This window comes from Corvus moneduloides, chromosome 18 (genome assembly GCF_009650955.1).
Source record: "Corvus moneduloides isolate bCorMon1 chromosome 18, bCorMon1.pri, whole genome shotgun sequence".
Lineage (NCBI taxonomy): Eukaryota > Metazoa > Chordata > Aves > Passeriformes > Corvidae > Corvus > Corvus moneduloides.
In genome coordinates this window covers 3376925-3398084 of record NC_045493.1, presented here as the reverse complement: position 1 = coordinate 3398084, position 21160 = coordinate 3376925, and the positions used below count along the sequence as shown (strand labels likewise).

At 54.6% G+C, this 21160-nt stretch overlaps 1 protein-coding gene across 1 annotated transcript in view; it reads right to left on the bottom strand.

Annotated features, from left to right (window-relative positions):
- The window catches only part of RBM19 (RNA binding motif protein 19), a 51346-nt gene that overhangs the window by 9477 nt on the left and 20709 nt on the right, over nucleotides 1-21160 (bottom strand). The window contains exons 22-23 of the mRNA XM_032127929.1: nucleotides 8126-8231; nucleotides 2688-2808 (exon numbers count right to left, since the gene is read on the bottom strand). Of these exons, the coding sequence (XP_031983820.1) occupies nucleotides 2688-2808; nucleotides 8126-8231 (227 nt within the window). The remainder of the gene's footprint in view (nucleotides 1-2687; nucleotides 2809-8125; nucleotides 8232-21160) is intronic.

Sequence of the window (21160 nt, the reverse complement as noted above, 5' to 3'; positions counted from 1 at the left end):
CTTCACCGCCACCCACAGCCCCCCACGACTGAACCCCCTCCTCACACACCTCCCTCCCTAGAAACCCCCCCGCAAGCCGCTCCTCGCCCTCCCGGCGTGGCGAAATTCCCCATCTGTCAATTTAATTCTTTGATCGATGGCGAGGAGCAGGACGAGCGGCCCGGCACAGCTGGCTGCCCACGTTAGCCCCGGCAGGGCGCACGAACACGAGTCGATGCCAATTTAGAGCGATTGGGAGCCAGCGCCGGCCCCGCACGGCCCCGGGCCCCGGAGGCCGCGCAGGGCGGGGCGAGTGCTCGCCCAGCCGCCCCCAGCTCGCCGCTCCTCCAGAAACCCGGGCAGGAACGGGGGCGCGGCTGCTCCAGGCCTTTGGGGAGCCGCGGTTCCGTGCTTTGGGGACGCGGGAGAGGCGCAGGGGCGAGCCTGGAGCGCTCCTCCTGCACAGGGCACAGACGCACGGCTGCCCCCGCCCCAGGGCTGGCAAACGCAGCTGCAGGGCAGCGGGGTGCCTTGGTCACAGAGCCACAACAGCCACCCTGCCGGTTTCAATGGCATCAGCGACCCTTGTTTTCCAAAGGGAGGATCCCCTGCCCGAGCCGGGGCCAAGATGCTGCTGCTGGCAGGGTTTGTCACCTGTCCCCGCCCTGCTGCGGCATTCGCCACAACCCTGCTCCAGCTTAGGGGCTGCTCTAGAGGATCCAGCTACAACTGCGGGCCAACCTTTCCCTGGCTTCTCCTTCTCATTTTAAGAGTCACTAAATTTATCCTGAGCAGCATCAAAGCCTCCCCTGTCCCTGTCCCAGCTCTCGGGCTCTGCAGCCACCTTGCAGCAGTGGGTTCCCCAAATGAAAAGTGGGGTGCAAACAAAACTCAAGGTGTTTTTTTTTTTTCTAATGTAAGACCTTCCTGCCCCAGGATGAAGAGCAGATACTCTCAGAAATGAGCCAAAAGCCTTAAACCTTGCCCAGACTGTGCTGGGAGCCGGCACGGAGTGCAGGGCTGAGGTCCCAGGCCTCAGGGCTGGGCTGTGGCTTCACTCCTGATAGAACTACTGAGCCCACCCGTGGCAGTCCGTGACCACTCCTGGGCTCCTTGCTTCCCCCTGGAACATTACAAAGCCTCAGAACAAGCCATAAAGAATGACCTGAAAACTACACGAAATGGGAAGGAAGCCTATTCCATTTTATTGCATCTATTAGACCTATTGAAAAGATGGCTCAGAAGTGGCTTGATTGCCATGACAAACGCCTGCATAGAGAAAAGATTTGGGAGAGCAGACCTCTCCTTCACAAATAACAGCGGAGACCTGGAACTGGGAGCCCAATCTCTCTAAATGGCCTCTGGAAATAAGGTGCATAATTGTAGCAGAGAGCAGTCAGTGGCAGGACACGTCTGTCACAGCCCAGGTCGGGACTTGGAAATACAGTGACAAAGATGATGGGGCTGACACTGGGGCTGGGGACATCACAGACCTCGGTCTTGATTGTTTCCTGAGCCCTGAAGACCCCAAATTATCTTTTCTTTCCCATTCCCAGCTCGGTCCCCAGAGGGGCCTGGCCACTGGGGCCTGCAAAGCTGTGGGAAGACCCTCACAGTTCACCTGCACTGTGCTGGGAGAGGAGAACTCATGGGACAGCCACAAACAGCACGGGGATGTCTGAGCTGCTCCTGTGCCTTGTGGGAAGAGGAGGAGAGTGGGGAAACGGGTATCAGTAAGAAAAAGCCTGGTTCTGGTCTGTGTCACCAGTGAGAAGAGATGCGTGGTCCCAGCCTGGCTGTTGGGTACTGTGTGTGCTCTGTGTCCTCTCCATCCCTGCTCCGTGTGGGAAAACCGGCCTCCAGCTATGGCAGGGAGGAAAGCTGAAGGAGCATCCCCCTTCCAGGGGGCTGGAGGCAGAGTGCTGGCAGCCTTTTTTCCCCTCTCTATCCCTCTGCACACCCACAGAAGGGACAGGGGGCAGCTCCCTCCTCACCTCGGAGCCACGTTCCTGTGAGCAAGCACGACGTGTCCTCGCTGCAGTGCTGGGTTCTGGGTTGGCACATCCCCCCTCAGCCCTGCCAGCACCCAACTGCAGCTTCCCCTGCCTGCAACAACCAGCCCTGGGCTATTTCAGGAGCAGGCGGATCACTGGATCAGTCAGGATCACTGAACAACCGGGATGTGCTGCTCCTGCCAAAGCCCCGGGCCACAGGCACGTGCTGATGGAGAGGATGCAGGAGGAAGAGCATTGATCTCCAGCTTAGCCCTGCAGCCCAGGGGAGCCCTTCCTACATAAATATTTGCCAAGCAATGCATTTGTGCCTGTCGATGGCTGTCGATAGGAGCCTGCAGTGCTGTCATCTGCGGAGCCGTCACTCCCAGCAGCCTGAGCCAAGCAGCCCCTTCTGCATCCCAACCCATCACCACACGATTTGTCCTTCTGAACCCGCGTGCTGCCTGCACAGAGCCTGTCCCCAGCTCGGGAGCACCCAGGGGAGGGAGCCAAGGCGCTGTGGCTGGCAGGTGGCACACGCAGAGTTAACAGCTCACAGGCAGAGCTGTCAGACAAAGCCCTGGCCTGGCTGCCTCCTGCCTTCCCCCCACATCCTCAGGCTCCAGCATCTACCTGCCAGCCCGCAGCACATGCCAGGCAGGGCAGTGCCAGGCGGGGCAGGGCCAGGGCAGCAGGAGTTACAGCAGGAGTTACCGTGGAAGTGCTCGGCGGTTCTGCGGCGCAGGGCCTCCAGCGTCTCCTCCGTGTCTGCCCACTCCAGCACCAGCCTGCGGCCGTACAGGTGAGTGCTGTGGCACAGGGCGTTGAAGGCTTTCTGCAGAATCAAAAAAAGAAAAAAAATATTAAAGGAGAAAATAAGAAAAGGCTCATGGGAGGAAAGGCAAAATTGTCCCTCCCTCTGCCCTGGAGTGGAAAGGCCACCGGAGAACATCCTGCTCTGAGTGCTCTGCTCTGATGGGGCAGGATCCATCTCCATCAGAGGCTTTGACTCGGTCATTTATCTTCTCTGTGCTTGCAGCAGAGCAAATTCCCATCACCCTTCCTGCAGGCTGCTGCTCGTGGGGGAGCGGGCTGGAATCAGCACCCTAAGCTGGGAATGCTGCAGCCTCTGGAGCCTTGGAGTAGCACTGGGTGGGTCAACAGCAAACCAGGACCCTCATGGGCAACCTCACAACCCTCTAGCACCCTGCTCTCTGCTGGAACACAGGAAAGCACAGCTCAGGTGTGAGAGAGAAGCTCCTTTCTGCTCTGGAAGCAAGTTGGAAAACTGCCTTCCTCCTGCCAACCAGTTGGTGACTTGGCCATGGTGGCAGCAAATGTGGCAGAGCAGAAGCCAACCCAGAAGTCCTCTGCTCTTTGTGCCTGTGGTGGTTTGCCGTGATGCAGAAATCCAGATTTCCTCGTGTCAGATCCTGTTTGACAACACCCATACAGCTGTAATCTCTGCGTGATGTTGACTACAAACATGCCAGCCAGCCCAGAGCTCAGGTGGCTTTCTCTGTCTGCAGGCAACCAGCAGGGACACCCAGAAAACAGTGGCTCAGTCCAGGCAAGCTTGATTTTGCCTTTGTTTCCCACAGGATTTCAAGGAAACTCAGGACTGAGCAGGATTGGGCCCACAGTGCAAATACACAAACACGCTGGCCAAAGATTTTTATCCCCAGGGGCCCACAAAGTGCTCCACAGGAAAGGCTGGGCACAGGCAGAGAGAAATGCCCAAAATGCTCTTTTAAGAACCCCAGCTAAGGCTCTGGGCAGAGGGACTTGTCCTGCTTTGCTGCCCACAGCTGCTCCTCAGGACGCTCCTGGAGCTGCTGGGCTCCAGCACATAAAACCACATTAAAAAAACCCCCATTTCAGTAACCAGCACCCAGCAACCTGAGTGTTCCTCTCCTCCCAAAGTCCTGTCACTCACAGAACCCTCATGTGCTATAAAACAGAGGTGAGGAGCACCAGCTTCCCCTGCTCCATGGCCTGGGTGGAATTCCCACTATCCCACCACCCCCAGCTCCCGGGGTGACCCCAGCAGGGCAGAGTGCCCCCTTTTCCAGGGGCACATTCCTCCTGGAAGGGCTGCAAGCTACAGCTGATTTTATTTGCTGCTGCTGCTGTGTTTTCAAGGCCTATCTCCCAATTAGCAGAGCAATGTGTTGGCTTAAACAAACACCCTGGGGGAGGGAGTTGTAAGGGCTGTTTGCATTGGCACCAGGAGCCTTTTGCAAAGCCTGGCACACAACCCACAGCTCTAAACACTGCATTTCCTTTGTTAATTCCTAGTTCTGAATTTCTCCTTCCCACAGCAGCAGGAAGAGGAAGGTTGGGTGACAGCACACAGCCCATCCGCGCTCCACAGGTCACGGAGGAGGGCAGACCATGATGAGCGTGGCACTTGGTGGGCTCTGCTCCTCCGAGCCACTGCTCTGCCACCACCACCTCCTCCTCATGGGATTGCCACCCTCTGGTTTTGCTGGCAGCCCTGGGAAGGGTCATGGAGCAACAGGGAAGGCAGATGCTGCCATCAAGTTGTGTTGTGTGCAAGTAACCCACTGGGTGAGGCACATCTGCCACCAGCTCGGTGACATTGGCCCTTCCTGGCCAAACACATCCCCAAAAGGAGCTGGTTTGCACCCAGGATGAAGGAGAGCTCCAGCCTGGACTGGGATCTCTGCTCCCTGTCTTCCAGCTGGGAAGGCAGAAGAGAAGCTGCACACTTCAGGTGACAAACACAAGGATGTCACTTCTTTGGAAACGAGCTAAAAGACAAAACATAGCTCTTCACTGCTCTGAGAGGAATTAAGACTTTTTCAGGGGGAAAAAAAAAAGAGAAACCACTGATGATTTAAAAGACAAAGGGATGAAGGGGAGATATGCCCTCCCCATACATCTACACTGCTGGAAATCTTCCAGGGAGAGGAAGAAATCTGCCACTGCTGCTATTGCAAATGAAAAGATAGGTACGGAAAAAAAATTTTAATTAGGTGACAAGTACGAAATGAGGAGAAGCAGGCTGGCTTTCACAGAAAGCAGGAGCTATTTTTGGGGTGCAGCTCCTCTACCTGAGCATCTGCCTTCCCAGGACGCCTCTTTGGAGGAACAAAGGGGCCAGAGGTTTGTGGAATTGTATCCAAATGAGGGATAAAGGGAGGTGTGGTGTCTGCCCATCCAAGGGAGAGACTCCCCACAGAAGACCTCCAATTGCCAGGGCTTCACATCCTCCAACACCTTTAAGGGGCCACAAAAAGCTCCTTTTTAAATGCCCAAAGCCGATTCTGATGAAACGGCTGCATTTGGTAACCCAGCCTCTGCCAGGCCACACCAAAGCCTGAAGATCCCTGGCAAATCTTCTCCCGGGCCTCATTTGCTTTCCAGATGCTTCAGGGGTTGCATGAAAAGCCTGTGGACTTCTCCTCCTGGAGAATAGGATGTGAGCATGCTTAAAAATGCCATTTCTGGGCGTTTTTTGTGAAGTTTGGTTCAAGCTGAATGTTACGGCTCAGCGTGGTGGGAAAAAGTGGGGAGAGGAAAGGGAGAGGCTGGAACAGCAGCTTAAAAACGTCTGTGGGATTCAGAAAGGGAATTTCCAAGTGAAGAGGTGGCTGATAAACCCCCATGAAAGCCAGGCTGCTGGGATGAGGCAGCCAGAGCTCTGGAGCAGAGCCTGCTGAGCCGGGAAGGCTGGGAGCAGCGTCTGTCAGCCCCGGGTGTGACAGCTCCAGCCCCGGCCGCTGTGCTCATCTGAGGACAGCGCTGCTCTGCATCCAGATTCCCCCTTGCCCTATTAAATACTCACACCAAAGAGCCTCCAGGCTGGAATCATTAGAGGGACAAAGGGTCAACAACATTAGGAGATTGATAAATATCCCTCCCTCGCAAGAGCCAGTCCCAGCTGAGGATGCTCTCCGCGATGCCAGCTGCACGCAAGGATTTTTCCTTCTGTGTGTGTGCGCATTTTGAAAACGTTGGCTGCCTCTCCCAAATGGGCAATTTCTATTTGGAGACCAGATGTATTTTTATATCAACAGGGGAGAAAAGTGGGAACTCGGCTTCCAGTTAATAGTTCAAAAATAAAAACAATTCCGCAACAATTCTGCACAGGGAACGTCAGGAAATGGTGAGTGCTTCCTTAGCTGGAGTTAATTTGGTAATGCCAGTGGGTCTGAGTTCCAGGGGAGGCTGAGAAGATCAAACCAAGCCTGATGGGGCAGATCTGCAGGCACAGCCTTGGGGAGATGGGAGGGGGAGCCCCCCATCTCCGTGCTGGCTGTGGAAAATCTCCATGTGTGCTCCCACAGCAGCCGTGGTTGTTCAGAGAAAAAGACAAACAGGGGAGGTCACAGGCTTTAAATGCCCAACAAAGCCAGCCTAACTATTCTATTACAAACCCATCATGTTTTATAAGATGCTTATAAGCAATTTCCAGATTACCACTCTGAGCAAAAGCGTCACTGCCAGTCAGAGCTATTCAGCTCAGAGGTCTCCAGGCCCACTCCCCTCCTCTCTCATTTCACTCAGCAATAAACTCTAAGCCAATTATGAGCGTGTTTACAATATTCAGGATCCTATTCATCAATACACCGTGCATCCTTTTCCAGACGGCCAATGGAGTGTACTTGATGTGCCACTTGTGAGACAATTAAATCCCTCAAAGAGATGAGGGTGGAAAAAAAAGATGAAGAAGGAAGAAGAGCTGCTTTGCTGGGAAAGAAGAAAACCCCGCTGAGAGCTCTTCCACAGGGCAGCTCTCTCCCTGCACGCTCCCCTCCATGAGCTTGGGGAGCAGTGCCCTGATCCAGAGCCCTGCCTGGCCCTCTCCCCTCACCAGAGATGGGCTCCTGTCACTGAGATTCCCATTTGTCCAGTGCAGCTGCAATCAGTCCCTGAGGGATGGAAAGGGACGGGAGGCAAACACTGAGCCTGTGCCTGTTTCCCCCAGAAAGCAGCAGAAAAGTGGGTGCTGCCTCACACCCCCCACAGCCAGGTCCCTCTGTGCACCTTTCCATCAAAAGCCTCCAGTTTCTCTGGGAAAAGATTAATTCAAACCCCAGGAACAAAGCCTGAACGACCGTGGAGCGAAGCAGAGGTGAAAGCAAAGCTGCTTTGAGCAGAGCCACGGGCACAGCTCGAGGTACAGGGAGAGGAACCAGGCTCCTGGGGGGATCCCTGCATCCCCAACTGACCCCCAGGGGGAGGAGGGAAGCTGAGCACAGGGAAGTTTGAATTAGGATCAATACAGGACTAACAAAGAAACTCCATGTACTGTGTTATACAGGAGGTCAGGCTGGAAGGGATGATCTAATAGTCCCTTGTGATCCTGGATCAATGAATGCTGTCTAAAAACATAAACACAGGCTCTGGCTGGCTCCCCCTCCTCTCTTCCTCATCTCTGCTCACAGCCTTGAAAATCTGGAGTTTTGGGGGGTCACGTGGTGCCTTCCCTTCAGCAGTAACATCGTGGGTGTTGTGCTTACGACCACTCCCTTCCAGACCCTGCACAGATCACCAGGAACCAGCAGCAGGATGGAATGCACCCTGCTCCAGAACCTCTGGCAAAGGGTAAGAGCAGGATACTGTCAGGCTGCAATCCCCTTGCTTCTGCTAAAAGCATAGAACTTAAATATACAGGAAAGCTTCCAAAAATAAATGAACTGGGCCAAGTCATAACTACTGTTCCTCTGGTACAGTCACTGGGAAAGCACCAGCGCAGCCCCTGCTCCCAGGGCGCTCTCAAACCACACAGAAGAACTGGTGAACACGAGCCTTGCCCAGGTTACAAACTAGGAAACAGCCACAATACCCAAAACTGCCCTGATGTCAAGGCGGTGGCGGAGGTGGGACATGCACAGAGGTTTCCTGGTGTGTTAATGTTGGGTCAAAACCATCCTGTCTCACCTTGCTGCTGACAAACCTGAAAAAGAAGCTCCTGTCCTTCTGTATTACAAGAAATTTGAGTTATTTTACCAGTTGCACTGAAATTATCCCCATTATGGCTTGGGTTGTGGGTTTTGTTGCTGCCCACACAGGCTGAGTGCAGCTTTCCTGGGGAATGGCACCAGCCTGCCCCAAATCGGGGGGGACAGAGCCCCCTTCCCCCCCGGCTGGGGCAGTGCCAGCGGGGCAGCAGCACAGCTCACCTTGGCATCCTGCTTGGTGACGAAATCCACGAAGCCAAAGCCCCGGTGGGATCCTGTTCCTGCCATTTTCTTGGGCAGCCGGACAGTCTTGAGCTCTCCAAAGGTGCTGTGAATCCAAGGAAAAGCAGAGACAGCGTGAGGTGAAGGGAAGAACCACCCCTTTCCCACACACCTCGGCAGTGCCCGCTGCAGACCCACACTGAGTGGGTCTCTCCCATCGGGTGAGTCCTGCTCCAGGTGTCCTGCAGCCACTCTGCCTCCCTGCAAGCCCCATTTCCCAAGCAAATACCACCAGCTAAAACCTCAGCTTGCATTTCAAGGATCACTCTGGATATAAACCTTAACAAGACAAAAACCTTCTTCACTGTAACTGCTTTGCTTCTCCTGCCCTCAGGAGATCCAGCCAGAATGCCAGGCCCTGCTCAGGGCGGGCAAAGAGCATCTCCAGGTTACCAGGGCCGCTCCAAATCCCACCCAAACAGATTTATTTGCACCTTTAAAGAGGGGCTGGAGTGCACAGGATACAGGCAGGACACAGAGCGTGGCCCCACAGGGAATCGTTGTTTCAAGAATAGCTCCTCCATCCCCAGAGGTGTCACCCCTCCCCTCCAGGGATCCTGGGCATTTTTTATGACTGGATTTCCTCGCTCTAACCCTCCAGCCTGTCCCCTCCTGCAGCCTCTGGGCTGGAATAAACTGGTTTTATTTAAGCTTTCTGGATGCACAAAGGGAAACAGGCGAAAACTCCATATCCAACAGCATTTCAGGCAAGTTTTGGAGTGTCAGTGGAATGGGGAGGTAAGGGGGTTCCTGTCCCAGAGAAGGAACTTGTGGCTGGAGCACCAAAGCACGCAGCCATCCCACTTTGCCCAAAAAGCCTGGAAGCAGACCCAAAGGCAGCACGTGCCAGCCACTCCTCTCCAGTACCAACCCCTGGAGGAATTCCAGGACAAAGCCGACGCTTCCCCTGCTGCCGAGCTTCTGCTTCCCCTTCTCCTCCCCTCCCCTCCCACCCATTTATCTAACACATATGCACAAACTGCAGGCAATAAATATTTAACGTGGCCCAGGTCTGAAGAGATGTGTTATTTTATTTGAAAATCTCCACACAGGCGTGCATACACAAAAGGAGCCTGGGATACGGCGGTGCCAAAGAGCACCCGGGAATAAACACAGTAAAGGCCATAAACGCTCTCGTGAAATGATATAAGCTAAATCCTGGGAGTTAACCTGCTGCACTGGCAGCATGACCAGGCATTCATCCACCCAATTTCCTTAGGCAACGTGGTGTGTAAATGCACCATTATGAAGCTTCGAAATGAATCTGCACGTCTCGCGCTCGGTGCTTTCCCTCCCGCTCTCCCTCCTGCCCCCTCCGAGCTGGAGCTCCGCAAACAAACAAACAAACGCGAGCGCAGGAGAGGGAGCAGCCTCAGCTGGGGGCAACGCTCGGAGCCGGGAGCAGCAGGAGCACCCTGTGGCTTCCAGAGGTCCTCCTGCAAGGGTGGGGGTGACAGGGACTGCCAAGGTCCCTGGAGCATCTCAAAGGCCGCAGTTGGGTGAAGGGAGAGGCAGCGAGAGCTCCTGAGCCATGGAGATGCCCATCTAGCCACGAAAAATGGGGGGGCAGGAGCCATGGGCATGCTCCAGTATCTCTACCTCTCTCTCTCTCCATGAAAAATATCCAGGGCATTGCCTGGGGCAGCAGAGTACCTGCTGAAGGAACAGGAGCAGAGCATTTGCTCCAGGGGAGGGCTCAGACAGCGCTCAGTCCGTGCACTGGAACACCAACGTGGCCTTTGGACACCAAGAGCCAACACACAGGACGGGCTGAGAGCAGGATGGCTCTGGATCCAGGGCGCCAGGGAAGCTGTGCTGACCCACAGCAGCCACGACAGAGCTGGGAGAAAGTGGCTCTTCCTTCCTCCCCAGCCACCCAGACTGGGAGAGGTGTGGAGGCAGTGGAGACCTGATCCAGATCCAGAGCAGAACTGGCCACCAGCTTTTCCTGGGCAGTGGGAGCCAGCAGGGGCTTCCAGAGGGATGGATCCAGGGGTGAGGGGACAGGGCTGACCCCGGTGGGGCCGTGCAGTGGAGCAGAGTCCCCCCCACTGCGGTGCTAATTAGAAACCACAACACAGCAATTACCAGCCCAGGAGCTGCGAATGAAGTGCAGAGCTCCGGCCTTTAATGTTCTCCTCTCCGGTGCCAGGCACAGACTCACACCTCTCTTTTCCAATTATTGCTTCTGGATCTGGGGGGAGAGAGGGGCAGAGGCAGAAGGAAACCCAATTACCCCCCGCCGTGCCAGGCTCCCGTGCCCAGGGAAGCCAGAGGGAAGCCAGAGGGAAGCCAGGTGCTGATGCGCTCGCTCCCACTCCAGCTGCACCCAGGCTCCAGCACGGCCATCCACGGGTTGTGCCACGGGCAAAGGCACGGGAGCGGGGATGAGAGGAGGAAAAGGAGGGAGCACCTCACCCCAGTGACACCGGAGCAGAGTGACAAGGGAGGGGAGAAAGCAGCGTTTCTGTAAGATCCCACTGAGCTGTCTGAAATGGGCTCCCAGGGGCTGGCATGGCTCTGGAGGCGGGGGGAGCACAGCAAGTCACGGCTGGTGTCACTGCCAGCTCCTTCCCCTTCCAGCACAGATGGAGAGAAAAAACCCACAGGCGCCCCAGGGTGGGGGTTCCCCTGGGTGCTGGTGCCTCTCTCCTCTCAACCTGGGCACAGATCAGCGACCCTGCTGCCAGCACGGAGCACGGCACCAGGCCAGGCTCCTTCCCTCAAGCAGGATGGTTCACAGGGACGTTTCCTGCATCAGTGAGGGTGAAACCAGAGTGGCTTCTGGATTTACACTCACCCACCCATCCATACCTTCTCCAAGTGCTCCTGAGCCCCTGCACTGGGCCTGAAGGACCTGCTGGCTGTGGGAGAAAAGCCCTTTCAATCTCGAGACACTGACTTGTTTGCAGTCAGCCTGGATTAACTTTGCACAAGACTTAACCTCAGTCCCTGTGAGCCCACCAGACCCCCACGCCCGGCCTGGGGCTGGATTTCTGGCAGGACAGCCCCGCAGCTCCTGGTGGCACCACACCGGGATGGGATTTCACCTGTAACGAGTGTGGCCAAGGTGTGCAGCAATCCCAAATCTCTTGTGAAACGACCCCCCTGCCCATGCAGCTGCTCACAATTAATACAGGAAGGTTTGGGGGGGCCAAAAGCAAAGAGTTTTGCCACAGAGGCAGCAGGACTGCAGAGCCCCTGGTGACCTGCCATGCACACGGCTGCTCCAGCCCCTCCTGGCTTCCTGCCCGTCGATCCATGAAAAATGGTGTCCAACTATTTCAGAGCTATTCTCTGAAATCCCAAGAGGAATCAGGACCAGGAGGGCAGGGCAGAGGTGTGGGTGGGTGCAGAGGACGTGGCTGTGCCCGGGCTCCTGTGGCCCTGCCTGCCTGGCAGATCTGTCCTCACACCTCGCTCTCCCAGGCCTGGCACGGCTTCCTGCTGCTGGCTGGGAGGGATGACAGCCTCAACAAACACTGCAACTCCTCTTTCCTAAATGAGAACCTTTGTTTTGTGCCCATCCAGATTCGCTGGGAAACCAGAAAAAGCCTGTGCTGGCCCTGGCTGAGCCACGATGCACAGGGCTGCAGAACAGACAGCCACAAGCTGACACATCACCCATTCCAAGCTCGGCAGGAACACAGGGTGCATCCCAGAGGTGCCGAAGGGACATCCCCTCCCTCCCACCACAAGAGGAGCAGCATTTCTCCACGGCATTGCTGGCTATCAGCTGCTCTCCCGCTGCTTTGGCAGCTCTTCCAGCTGCCATCCTGCTCCCCTGGCTGAACACAGGGAGGAGAAGGAGATTTCTGCTCCTCACTGCAAGCTGGCTGCAGGTCAGAGGAACATCACTCCTTGGGCTTGTAATGACATCCTTCTGGCATGGGCCAGCTGGGAGGCAAGTCCTTTGCCTGCTAATTATAGGCTATAATATTGCTATTAAACAGCACATTCCAGCTCGGGGACAACACACAGCTCACGTGGCTTTGCCTGCTCACCAGAAGGTGCCTGCACAGCCATGGGACACAGGAGCATGGGGATACAGGTGGGCTCCAGAAAACCTCTTCCCTCCCCTTTCTTCTTCCCTGGTCTCCAGAAAACCCCACAGCCTCAGGCAGCCCTGACAGCCACTCGTTCACGGGACAGGGACCTCTGGATCAGGGCAAACGTGGAATGAGAGTGGTTTGGTTGGAAGAAACCTTAAAGCCCATCCAGTTCCTCCTCCTGCCACAGCTTCCACTGTCCCAGGCTGCTCCAAGCCCCGTCCAGCCCGGCCTTGGGCACTGCCAGGGATCCAGGGGCAGCCACAGCTGCTCTGGGCACCCTGTGCCAGGGCCTGCCCACCCTCCCAGGGAACAGTTTCTTCCAAAGAATTTCTTCCTAGTAAACATCTCTCCAGTTGGGAAGTGTTCCCTCCATTTCAATGCCTTTGCCGCCCCAAAGAGCAGCATTTAAACTGCCAGGTCCTCAGGACAAGCCCCGTCCATCACTGAGGGATATTTTCAAGCCCCAAACACACAGATGTGTTCATCACACTGATCTCGGTGCACCCCTAGCCCTGAGCTGATCAAGGACTCTGGGGCTGCCAAGTTCTGAGGGGGAAAGCACAACTGACACCACGAATGTGGCCACTGCCCAAACCATAGAACATCCTGGAAAACAGCCACAAAAATGACCCTCAGCATTCTGCAGATGTGCACAGAGAGCCCACTGCACAGAGCTGTCCTCAATCCCCCTCTCTGGCTTAATATTCCTTCAAGAAAAACTAAACAGCAAAACCACGTTGAAAAACTGACGATGAAAACCTTTATCAAGGCTGCCAACCTTCTCCTGGGTTGCCATGTACTGCCACCATCTCCTCCTCCTCTCCTCGCCGCCCTCCCATCCCGAGCCCTGCCCAAATCCGCCCTTGTGACTGCAGGCAGCCCCAGGCCGGAGCTCAGGTGGCTGAGCCGGCAGCGTGCCCGCTCATCCCAAACGGCTCCGGGCAGGGATGGCAGCCCAAAAGAGACACAAGTCCTGCCCTCCCCTCCCTGCACAGCCTCAGCCCCGGGAGCAGGCTGCAGCCACACGGAATTCACTCAGTCCCTTTGCAGTGCTCCTCTTCATTTTATTCTTTGTCCTCCCTCGCCCCCAAACAGGACCTTCCCTGCCCCCAAAAACGATGGCCCTGCCCGTCTCTGCCTCTGCACCCATTCACTGATGATAAGGGGGAGGGAAAAAAAATACAATGATGGTCCTTTTTTTCCTTTCTTCCTCCTTGAGGAAGGCAGGACCCTGGCAAATGGTTTTGCCCCTGGGCTGAGCCATGGCTAGTTCCACCTCCTGCATGAGGGAGTTAATGGAATACGCAGCAGAAGGGCCCTCCTGCCTCCCGCTCCAGGACTTCAGCTGACTCCAGGACGGCTAATCCCATTACAAGAAAATAACGTGGATAATTCAAGCTAATGAAATCGTTACAAGAATGTGGACAGCCAGGGGTGGACATTCAGAGCCAATTTAACACTCCTTGGTGTTGTTATCCCCAGCACAGGAAATACCTGAAAGGAGGAGGGGAAAGGGAAGGAGGGAGGAAAAAAGCCTTCCTCTCTTGTTAGCTTAAATCCTGTTAGAGAGTTCAGGAACTAATCTGGCACCCATCTCCCCTATTACCCATTATCATCATCATCATCATCAATAACGTCTTCTTCACCTCTGCAAATCAGCAAATGAAGGCACAGAAAGACCAGGTGGGAGGGAAATCTCTGGATTCTGGAGCCAAGCCAAACTGCGGCTCCCTCCAGCTCCGGTGGAGCCAGGGGTGCAGGGATTTGGCAGCAGAGCAGGGGTCCCAGTGTCCCCCCAGCCCAGGGCTGAAGTGACAGCAGGAAGCAGGTCCCTGGTGCAAAGCTGATCCTTCATTCTCTGTCCTGCTGGATGATCACAGCCCCTGCGCCATCCCTGTGACGAGCCAGCGGGACAGCCACGGCTGCGCCTTCTTTACTCCACAGACCCGCAGCTTCTCCAGCTTCCCCTCCTCTTTGCCCAGGAGCAGCCTCTGTGTCTGGAGGCCCCTTGATCTGCTGCTGCAGCACAACTGGGTTTTGCTTTATGTGATTCCTCTTTTTCCGTGCCAGCCTTGTGCTGCCGCCTGCTCCAGGCCACGGATCCCTGCCCGAGCCCAGCTTTCTGGGGAAGACCTGTCCTTGCTGCCAGAGCCTCCTGGGGCAGGTCTGAAGCCAGGCTTCCTGGAATAACAGTGCTGCAAATGGAGGAAGTCCATGAGATCCACTAGGGAACAGTCCCAGGAGGCTGGGACGCCTTTCAGACTGCCCTCACTCCCTCAGTGCCTGCAGAAATCTCCAAGTTCAGCTCCTCCCGGATTTATCGAGTTTTGGCACGGATCTTCAAAGATTACTTAGATGCCCAACACTACAACTACTGCACACACCAGGGACTGTGTGGACATGGATGTGCTTCTTCCAAGGAGCTGGGAATTTACCCACGAATCCCATTTTTAGCAGGCAGAGGCAGCAGGATCAGGAACACAACAGCTTTGGCCCCACAGCAGGAGGCAGCCTGGGGATATTCCCTCTCCTCAAGGTGCTGGAGCAGGAGGCAGCGGCTGCTTCCCGTGGCTTAACTGGCTTGTTTAAAAACACAGCAAAACATTTTATCCCTCCTCGATTTATTTTCCTTAACAGTTGCTTATGAGGGACCTTATCAAAAGCGTTCTGAAATTCCAAGTAAATTAGTCATTAGGCAGGTTTTCAGAACAGTAATTAGGCCACTCCATGCCCCTGATGTATTATTTACCTGAGAAGATCTACATAATTAGGGCTCTTCTTTATAACTGGTATTACACACACTAAATTCTCCTCCAGTCTATCGTGTAATTACGCAATTAGGCCTCACGCTAAACAGAAACCAATCCTGAAAACCAAGCAGAAAGAAGAAAAAAACCCAACCCCACAACAGTAATTATTATTTTTTTAAATCCTCCATCAGCAGCACAGCAGCAAGTCTTAAATTTTAATATCCCTCCACTTAAGTCATTCCTAACCAGGTGCTGCAGCCAGGTTTGGTTTCTTAATTTTGCCGTGTTTAATCCACCATCGGCAGAGAATGATTTAAAGGCTGGTGGGAAAAGGGGCCTTTCCCTTCCCTGGATTTGCTGTGCTGGCAGGAGCAGCATCATGCCCCTGCAGCCTCTCCCTCTGTGGCTCCTCAGCCCCCTGCTCCTCCCAGCCCACGAGGATTTTTCCCTGGCTCCTGGAGCAGCCAGGGACCGCTGCTGTGGTGTGACCGTCACAGCCATTCTGCCCTCCAGAGCTGGCGACCACACTGGAATTTTAGAATTTTAGCGTGGAAGAAAGGAATGAGAGCCCTGCAGCAGGAGAAGGGATGTGCAGAGCCCCACCCAGCAGCCTCACACGCCTTTAGGATGGAGGGATGGACACAGTCAGCTCCAGATTCGTTCCCATTTTTCTCCTGGTCCCACTGCAAAGCGAGATCCCGGGATGGCCCTTCCCACCCGGGCCTGCCCCTGGGGTGCTGCACACGTCCTGCTCTGTTTCCTGCTCCTTGCTGATGGAAGAGCCTGCACCACTCGGGTGGGAAATATTTTTTAATCCACTTCTTGCCATAAACCTGTTTTAGAGTCAGTCCCACCAAGGAAAAGCACCCAGGCCTCACTGACACCTCCTAGAGAAGACACCTGCCTACTATCCACATTTATTGCCACGCTTTGAAGACAACGATGGTTCAGTTTGCTTAAAGCAGGGACAGGCTTCCTCCTGAAATCTTACACCTCAGGGCTCACAATTTCCAGTTCCCAAGGCACAGGGGAAGGTGCAGAGCTGGCACAGGGAACACCACAAGCTTTAGGAAGCCCCAGGTTTAAGCAGCGCTGCTGAACTTGAACACTGATATGAGCTTGGGAGTTCAAAGCCATCCCAAAAGAGTTTGAGCTGGTGGCTCAGAGGATTTAAAGATAACTGGTGGATGTGTGATGGAAGATGTCATCCCAAACCAGGATGGAGGTGGAAAACCCACTTTAATATTATTCAGGTTGTGTTGCTGCTTCTCTTCTCTCAGGGAACCTTACAGAGCTCTGAGCTGGTTCTGGTCACAGCAGGGCTCTGTGTGTGCTGTCATGGGCCAGCCCTTCCTGGGCTCTGCCACTCTCAAATTCCCCATCCCACACCTTTCTTCTTAATCCTACTGTAATTACTTTTTTTTTTTTTTTTTGCTGGGGGAGACAAAAGGCACTCAAGTCTGGTGGAGAAAGGAGCAGTTCTATCAGGACATCCTCCCCCACACCACCTCCCTGCACCACACCAGGAGCAAAGCACGCTCCCCTGGCAGCTGTCCCTGAGGTGCACAAAGGCATGAGCCCTACATCCCAACCCTCCTGAAATCTCAGTCCTCGCACAGCCTTCAACAAGAGCCCCCCCAAAGCCCTTCTCAGAGCCCGCACTCCTAAGCCACAATTCTCCCAGCACGCAGCACCTTGTGGGACCACGGCTTAGGAGCCACCAAGTCACTGCCCTGACCACCAGAGGGTCAGGATTTCAAAGGAACCCGCAGCTCCAACAGCGCTCAGATTTGGGGATTTATCTCTCCTGGGCTCTTTTGAAAATCCTGATCAGAGCGCAGCTCTGGTCAAAAAAAAAAGTTATGCTAAAAATAGTGCTCACAGGAGGGTCTGGTGCAAATCTCTGCTGCTGGAGGGTTCTCGTGAGCCAGCTCCTTTCAAAGACAAGAGGAAATCTGTACAACTGGCAAAGCAGGAAACACAGAAGGAACCCAAAAGTGTAGCCAGAGCATCCTTTGGAGAAGGCAGCCTTGCTGTTAAGATACCAGCTGCATCAACAACCCCAAAAATACAAAAGTAGATCTCATATTCAACTGTAGAACCTCCTGCACTGAGCTGGAGAATAAATATAGAAGCAAAGAGGTATTTATAGGCACACAGCTATTTTAACACAGCTCTGCATTAAAGAGAATCCTTATTTAAGTCTTGCCCCTGCAAAGCTGCAGGATGACTTAGAAAAATAACCTGATTAATTATTTTCATCAGGAGAACAGAGAAACACGGAGGGAAGATCAAATGCACACAAGGAGTGCAGCAGGAATGTGGGAGCTGCTGCGGTGACTCAAACACAACGAGGGTGCCGAGCTCTCCTGGGCCCAGGCTTGTCCCTGAGAGCCCAGGCTGGCCACATGCACCATCTGCCCGGGGGCAGAACAGGACAAAGCACTACAAGCAGGCACAGAACAGCTCCTTGGTGAGGCAGGCTGGGAGCCACCACGCTCCAGAGCCAGCGGAACATCCCATTTCCTCCTGCTGCTGCAGAAGCCCTGTGAACAGAGGTGTATTTCCACTGCTACCAGTCCAATTTGCCCATCCTGTCCCCAAAACTGGAGGTGTGGCTGTCACCCAAGCTACCACAGTGGCTCTTTTCCTGCTCCCTTTGGTTACCCCTGCCATGACCACAGCACCTGCTAGAGCTCAGAGGTGGCTGGGATTTGTCTTCACAGGTCACCTGGAAAAGTCCCAAAAGACAGCAGGACAGGGAGTGAGTGATTGGTGCCAGCACCATCTGAGCCACCATGGGATTCAGTGATGATGCTCCCAGCCCATTTCAAGGAAAGCTCATCGCTCTGCACCCACTCAGAAAGTGCTGGATGAAGAGGACAGAGATTTCACAGGACCACTGAATGGTTTGGGTTGGAAGAGACCTCTGGGAATCACCTTGTCGCCTGCCAAGAGCTCCAAGAAGTGTGGCCACGATGAGAGAAGAGGGGAAGGGATCATCCTGCCTTCACAACCCACAGAACAATGCAAGCACACACCTGGAAAGAAGGTGGGACAGGCTCTAGGGGAGGGAATAATAAAAATGGCAGGGGACAGAGCAGAACGCCTGCCACGGCGAGCGAGCTCCAGCCAGGACGGGCTCAGGAACGCTGAGCGCCTGTGGGAGCTGTCAGAGTCCCAGCTGATGGCAGGAAGGCCCTGCAGAGGTGACAGCTCCGGCAGACACAGCGAGCAAGCAGCAGGAAAGGGGGAGAAACCAGGCAGGAGGCAAAGGCAGCTCGGGGTCTGTGCAGGCAGAGCCGGGCTGTGCTTGCTGCCGTTTAAAAACGGAGGCAAGTGGTCAGAAAGCAACTTTTAAGCTGAGCACAAGTAGGGCAGGGCAGGGCAGGGCAGGCTGGCAGCTTCCCTCCCTCCCTCCCTGCTGCAGCAGACCCAATTTCATGGGGTTTTTGCACAAGCAGCGGGGTGGAAAATGATCATCGGTGCTCCGCAGCTCCCCCCGCAAGGTGAGCGGCCCCAGCCCCACCTGGGTGGGTACCTGGGCGAGGAAAGAGGCCACCAGTGAGCTTCCCCGAGGGCAACTGTGGGGGGGATGAGGGCCACCCACACTCCCCCCAGCCCCGTCACCCTCCCGGCTGCTGACGGGAGAGACGGCGCAGTCCTGCGTGACAGCGTGAAATTAATATGATTTTGGGGGAAGTTGGCAGTGAGTAATGAGCAGCTGAAACACCTCGTCCCCACCCCCTCGCCCCCCCAGACTCTTTTAACCCTTCAGCTACTGGATTGGGATCAAAGAGTGGGGAGAGCAAGAGCTGGGTTAAAGTGAAGCAGAGAGGGGCCACGGAGCCCACCTGGAACTGGATTTACAGGTGAATTTTGGCACAGATCAGTGGTGCTGCTTGTGAGCAGGCCCAGCCTGCTGAGATCCAGAGATTGGCCCTCCTGGGCTTGGAAAAGTCAACATTGCTGCTTTTCCAGATGAAGTTTCATAAAGAGATGCCAAAAAAAGAGAAAAAGATGAGGGGTGAAGGGGGCCCAGACCTGTCCAAACACCCCTGGGCAAGTCCCAGAGATCCCCGTGAGGGGACAGCCTGGTGTGCACAGACCACTGATGGGCAGCAGGACAAGAAGTGGCTTTCCCAGCTTCCCTGGTGTCTAATAAATGGCAATGTGGGCAGAAAAAACATCCCATCTTCACAGGCAGCTGATGATGGATGCCCGGTAAGGGTCAGTCCCACAACAGCACCTTCCTGAGAGGACAAGGCTCCTCCTGTCCTTAATTGCAGCAAACTTATGATCTCCTGTCCTCTGCCAGATGCCTGGAAGTGCTCAGGACACTGCTGGGGGAGGAGGAAAGAGAGGTGAGAAGACAGATGGTCATCCTGCTGTGCCTTCCCTCGATTTCTTCAGGAAGAACAAGGTGCAGACAGAAATGCTGCTGGCACAGTTCAAAGGCCTGGGGCACAGGGACTGCCTCAGGAGAGGCGAGAGACTGGGATGGAAGGGCCTTAACTGCAATCACATCCCAAGGCGTAGAATCCACTGGATTGGGAGAAGGAGAAAGGCTGCAGCAGGCTCGAGGTTAAAAAAATAATGATGCAAACAGAGATGCAAATAAAGGACACAATGTCAGCGTGAGGAGAAAGCTGTGATTCATTAGAGGCTTGTTCAGGACCTTCTCGTGAAGTGAGACTGGAAAATACCCACACAAGTGAAAGACAGGGGGGTGGAGGGATCAACAGCACCGTGAAGGAGCAGCAGCTAAGAAATCCAACAGACAGAGGAATTTTAAGAGCAAGGAAATAATCATCCTGACTGTGCCTTGATGAAAGGCTGAGACACAAGCTCAGAAATTAGTCCAGCATAACTTCAGCATTCCAGATTGTGCAATGCCCCAGCTGCCAGCCCCCAAAGGGCCAACCTCTGGGAATGAACAAGGACTGGCCACAATATACGGCAAGAAAATAGCATATTTTTCCTTTCTTACGCACTTACCGTTCTTAATTCAGACAAGAAGCGACCTTATAACATTAAGAACCCCGAGTGGGATATTTCCAGGAGACAGCACAGGCAGGCTTTGGCTTCGCTCTCTATGGAGAAGCACCTGCCCACAGATGACATTTTTTTGCACTGAAAAAAATGGCAAAAACCCCAAAGCAGAAGCCCAGAGTGGCATTTGAACATGACATTCCAAAAGCAGCCCCGTCCCCACCTCACTCCACCTCCCCGAGCCCCTCCACGCTGCTGAGCAGCGGAATTTGTGTGGAAAACTAATTAAAGTTCCCTCGGGAAGCTCGGCTGGGTGCCCTGGAGAGAGGTGCTGTGGCAGGAGAAGGGAGGAAGCAGCCCAGAAATTCCCTTCGTCTGCACAGGACAAGCCCAGGCTTTGGGAGGGCAGAAAAGGGACCTGGGGCTGTGGAGTACACAGAGAGCAGAAAAGGGGAAAGAAATAAATACAAAGATCAGGGATGTAATGAACATTCAAACCTGGGAAAGGGATGTGCTGAAAAAAAATCTTCCTTCTGCTCTTGGGAAGAGCCACCTTTTAAAGCAACCTTGCTGAGATAACAGAGAGTTAAACATTTCCTTATCTGTGTTAAACACCTTTATGATTCAAACTGCAAACCAGCACTGAACACCCCTCTCCCTCCCTCTCCCCCAGCCCGTGGCTCGCTTTGGAGAGCGGCCAAATTAAAGTGGCCACTGCCATTTCTGGGCTCTGAGCATGAACCTGATTCTGCCACGTTTGGGTTTCCAGTATGCAAGGAAGAGGCTTGAAAAGGGGAAAAAAAGAAAAAACCCAGATCAATTTATGCTGTTTGAGACAGTAAGAGAAATAAAGCAGCCCAGCAGATCCCTGTATGCCCCCCTAGAGCTCACGAGGCTGGCGCCCATTCCTGCAAGCTGCTTCCCAAGGAGCTCCCATGCCCTGTGTTCTCCTGTGCAGCATCCCCTGGCACTGCAGCTCGGGCATGGAAACGCACCAGGACTGGGAGAAGGCGGCTGCGAGGATGCACCTGGGATCAGCTGGGCAGGAGATCCAGGGCACAGTCCAAAGGTGTGGGAGAGCAGAGGGCACGGGGTGGCTCAGGGGGGCACCCTGTGCCAGGGCCTGCCCACCCTCCCAGAGAACAATTCCTTCCCAATATCCCATCCAGCCCTGCCCTCTG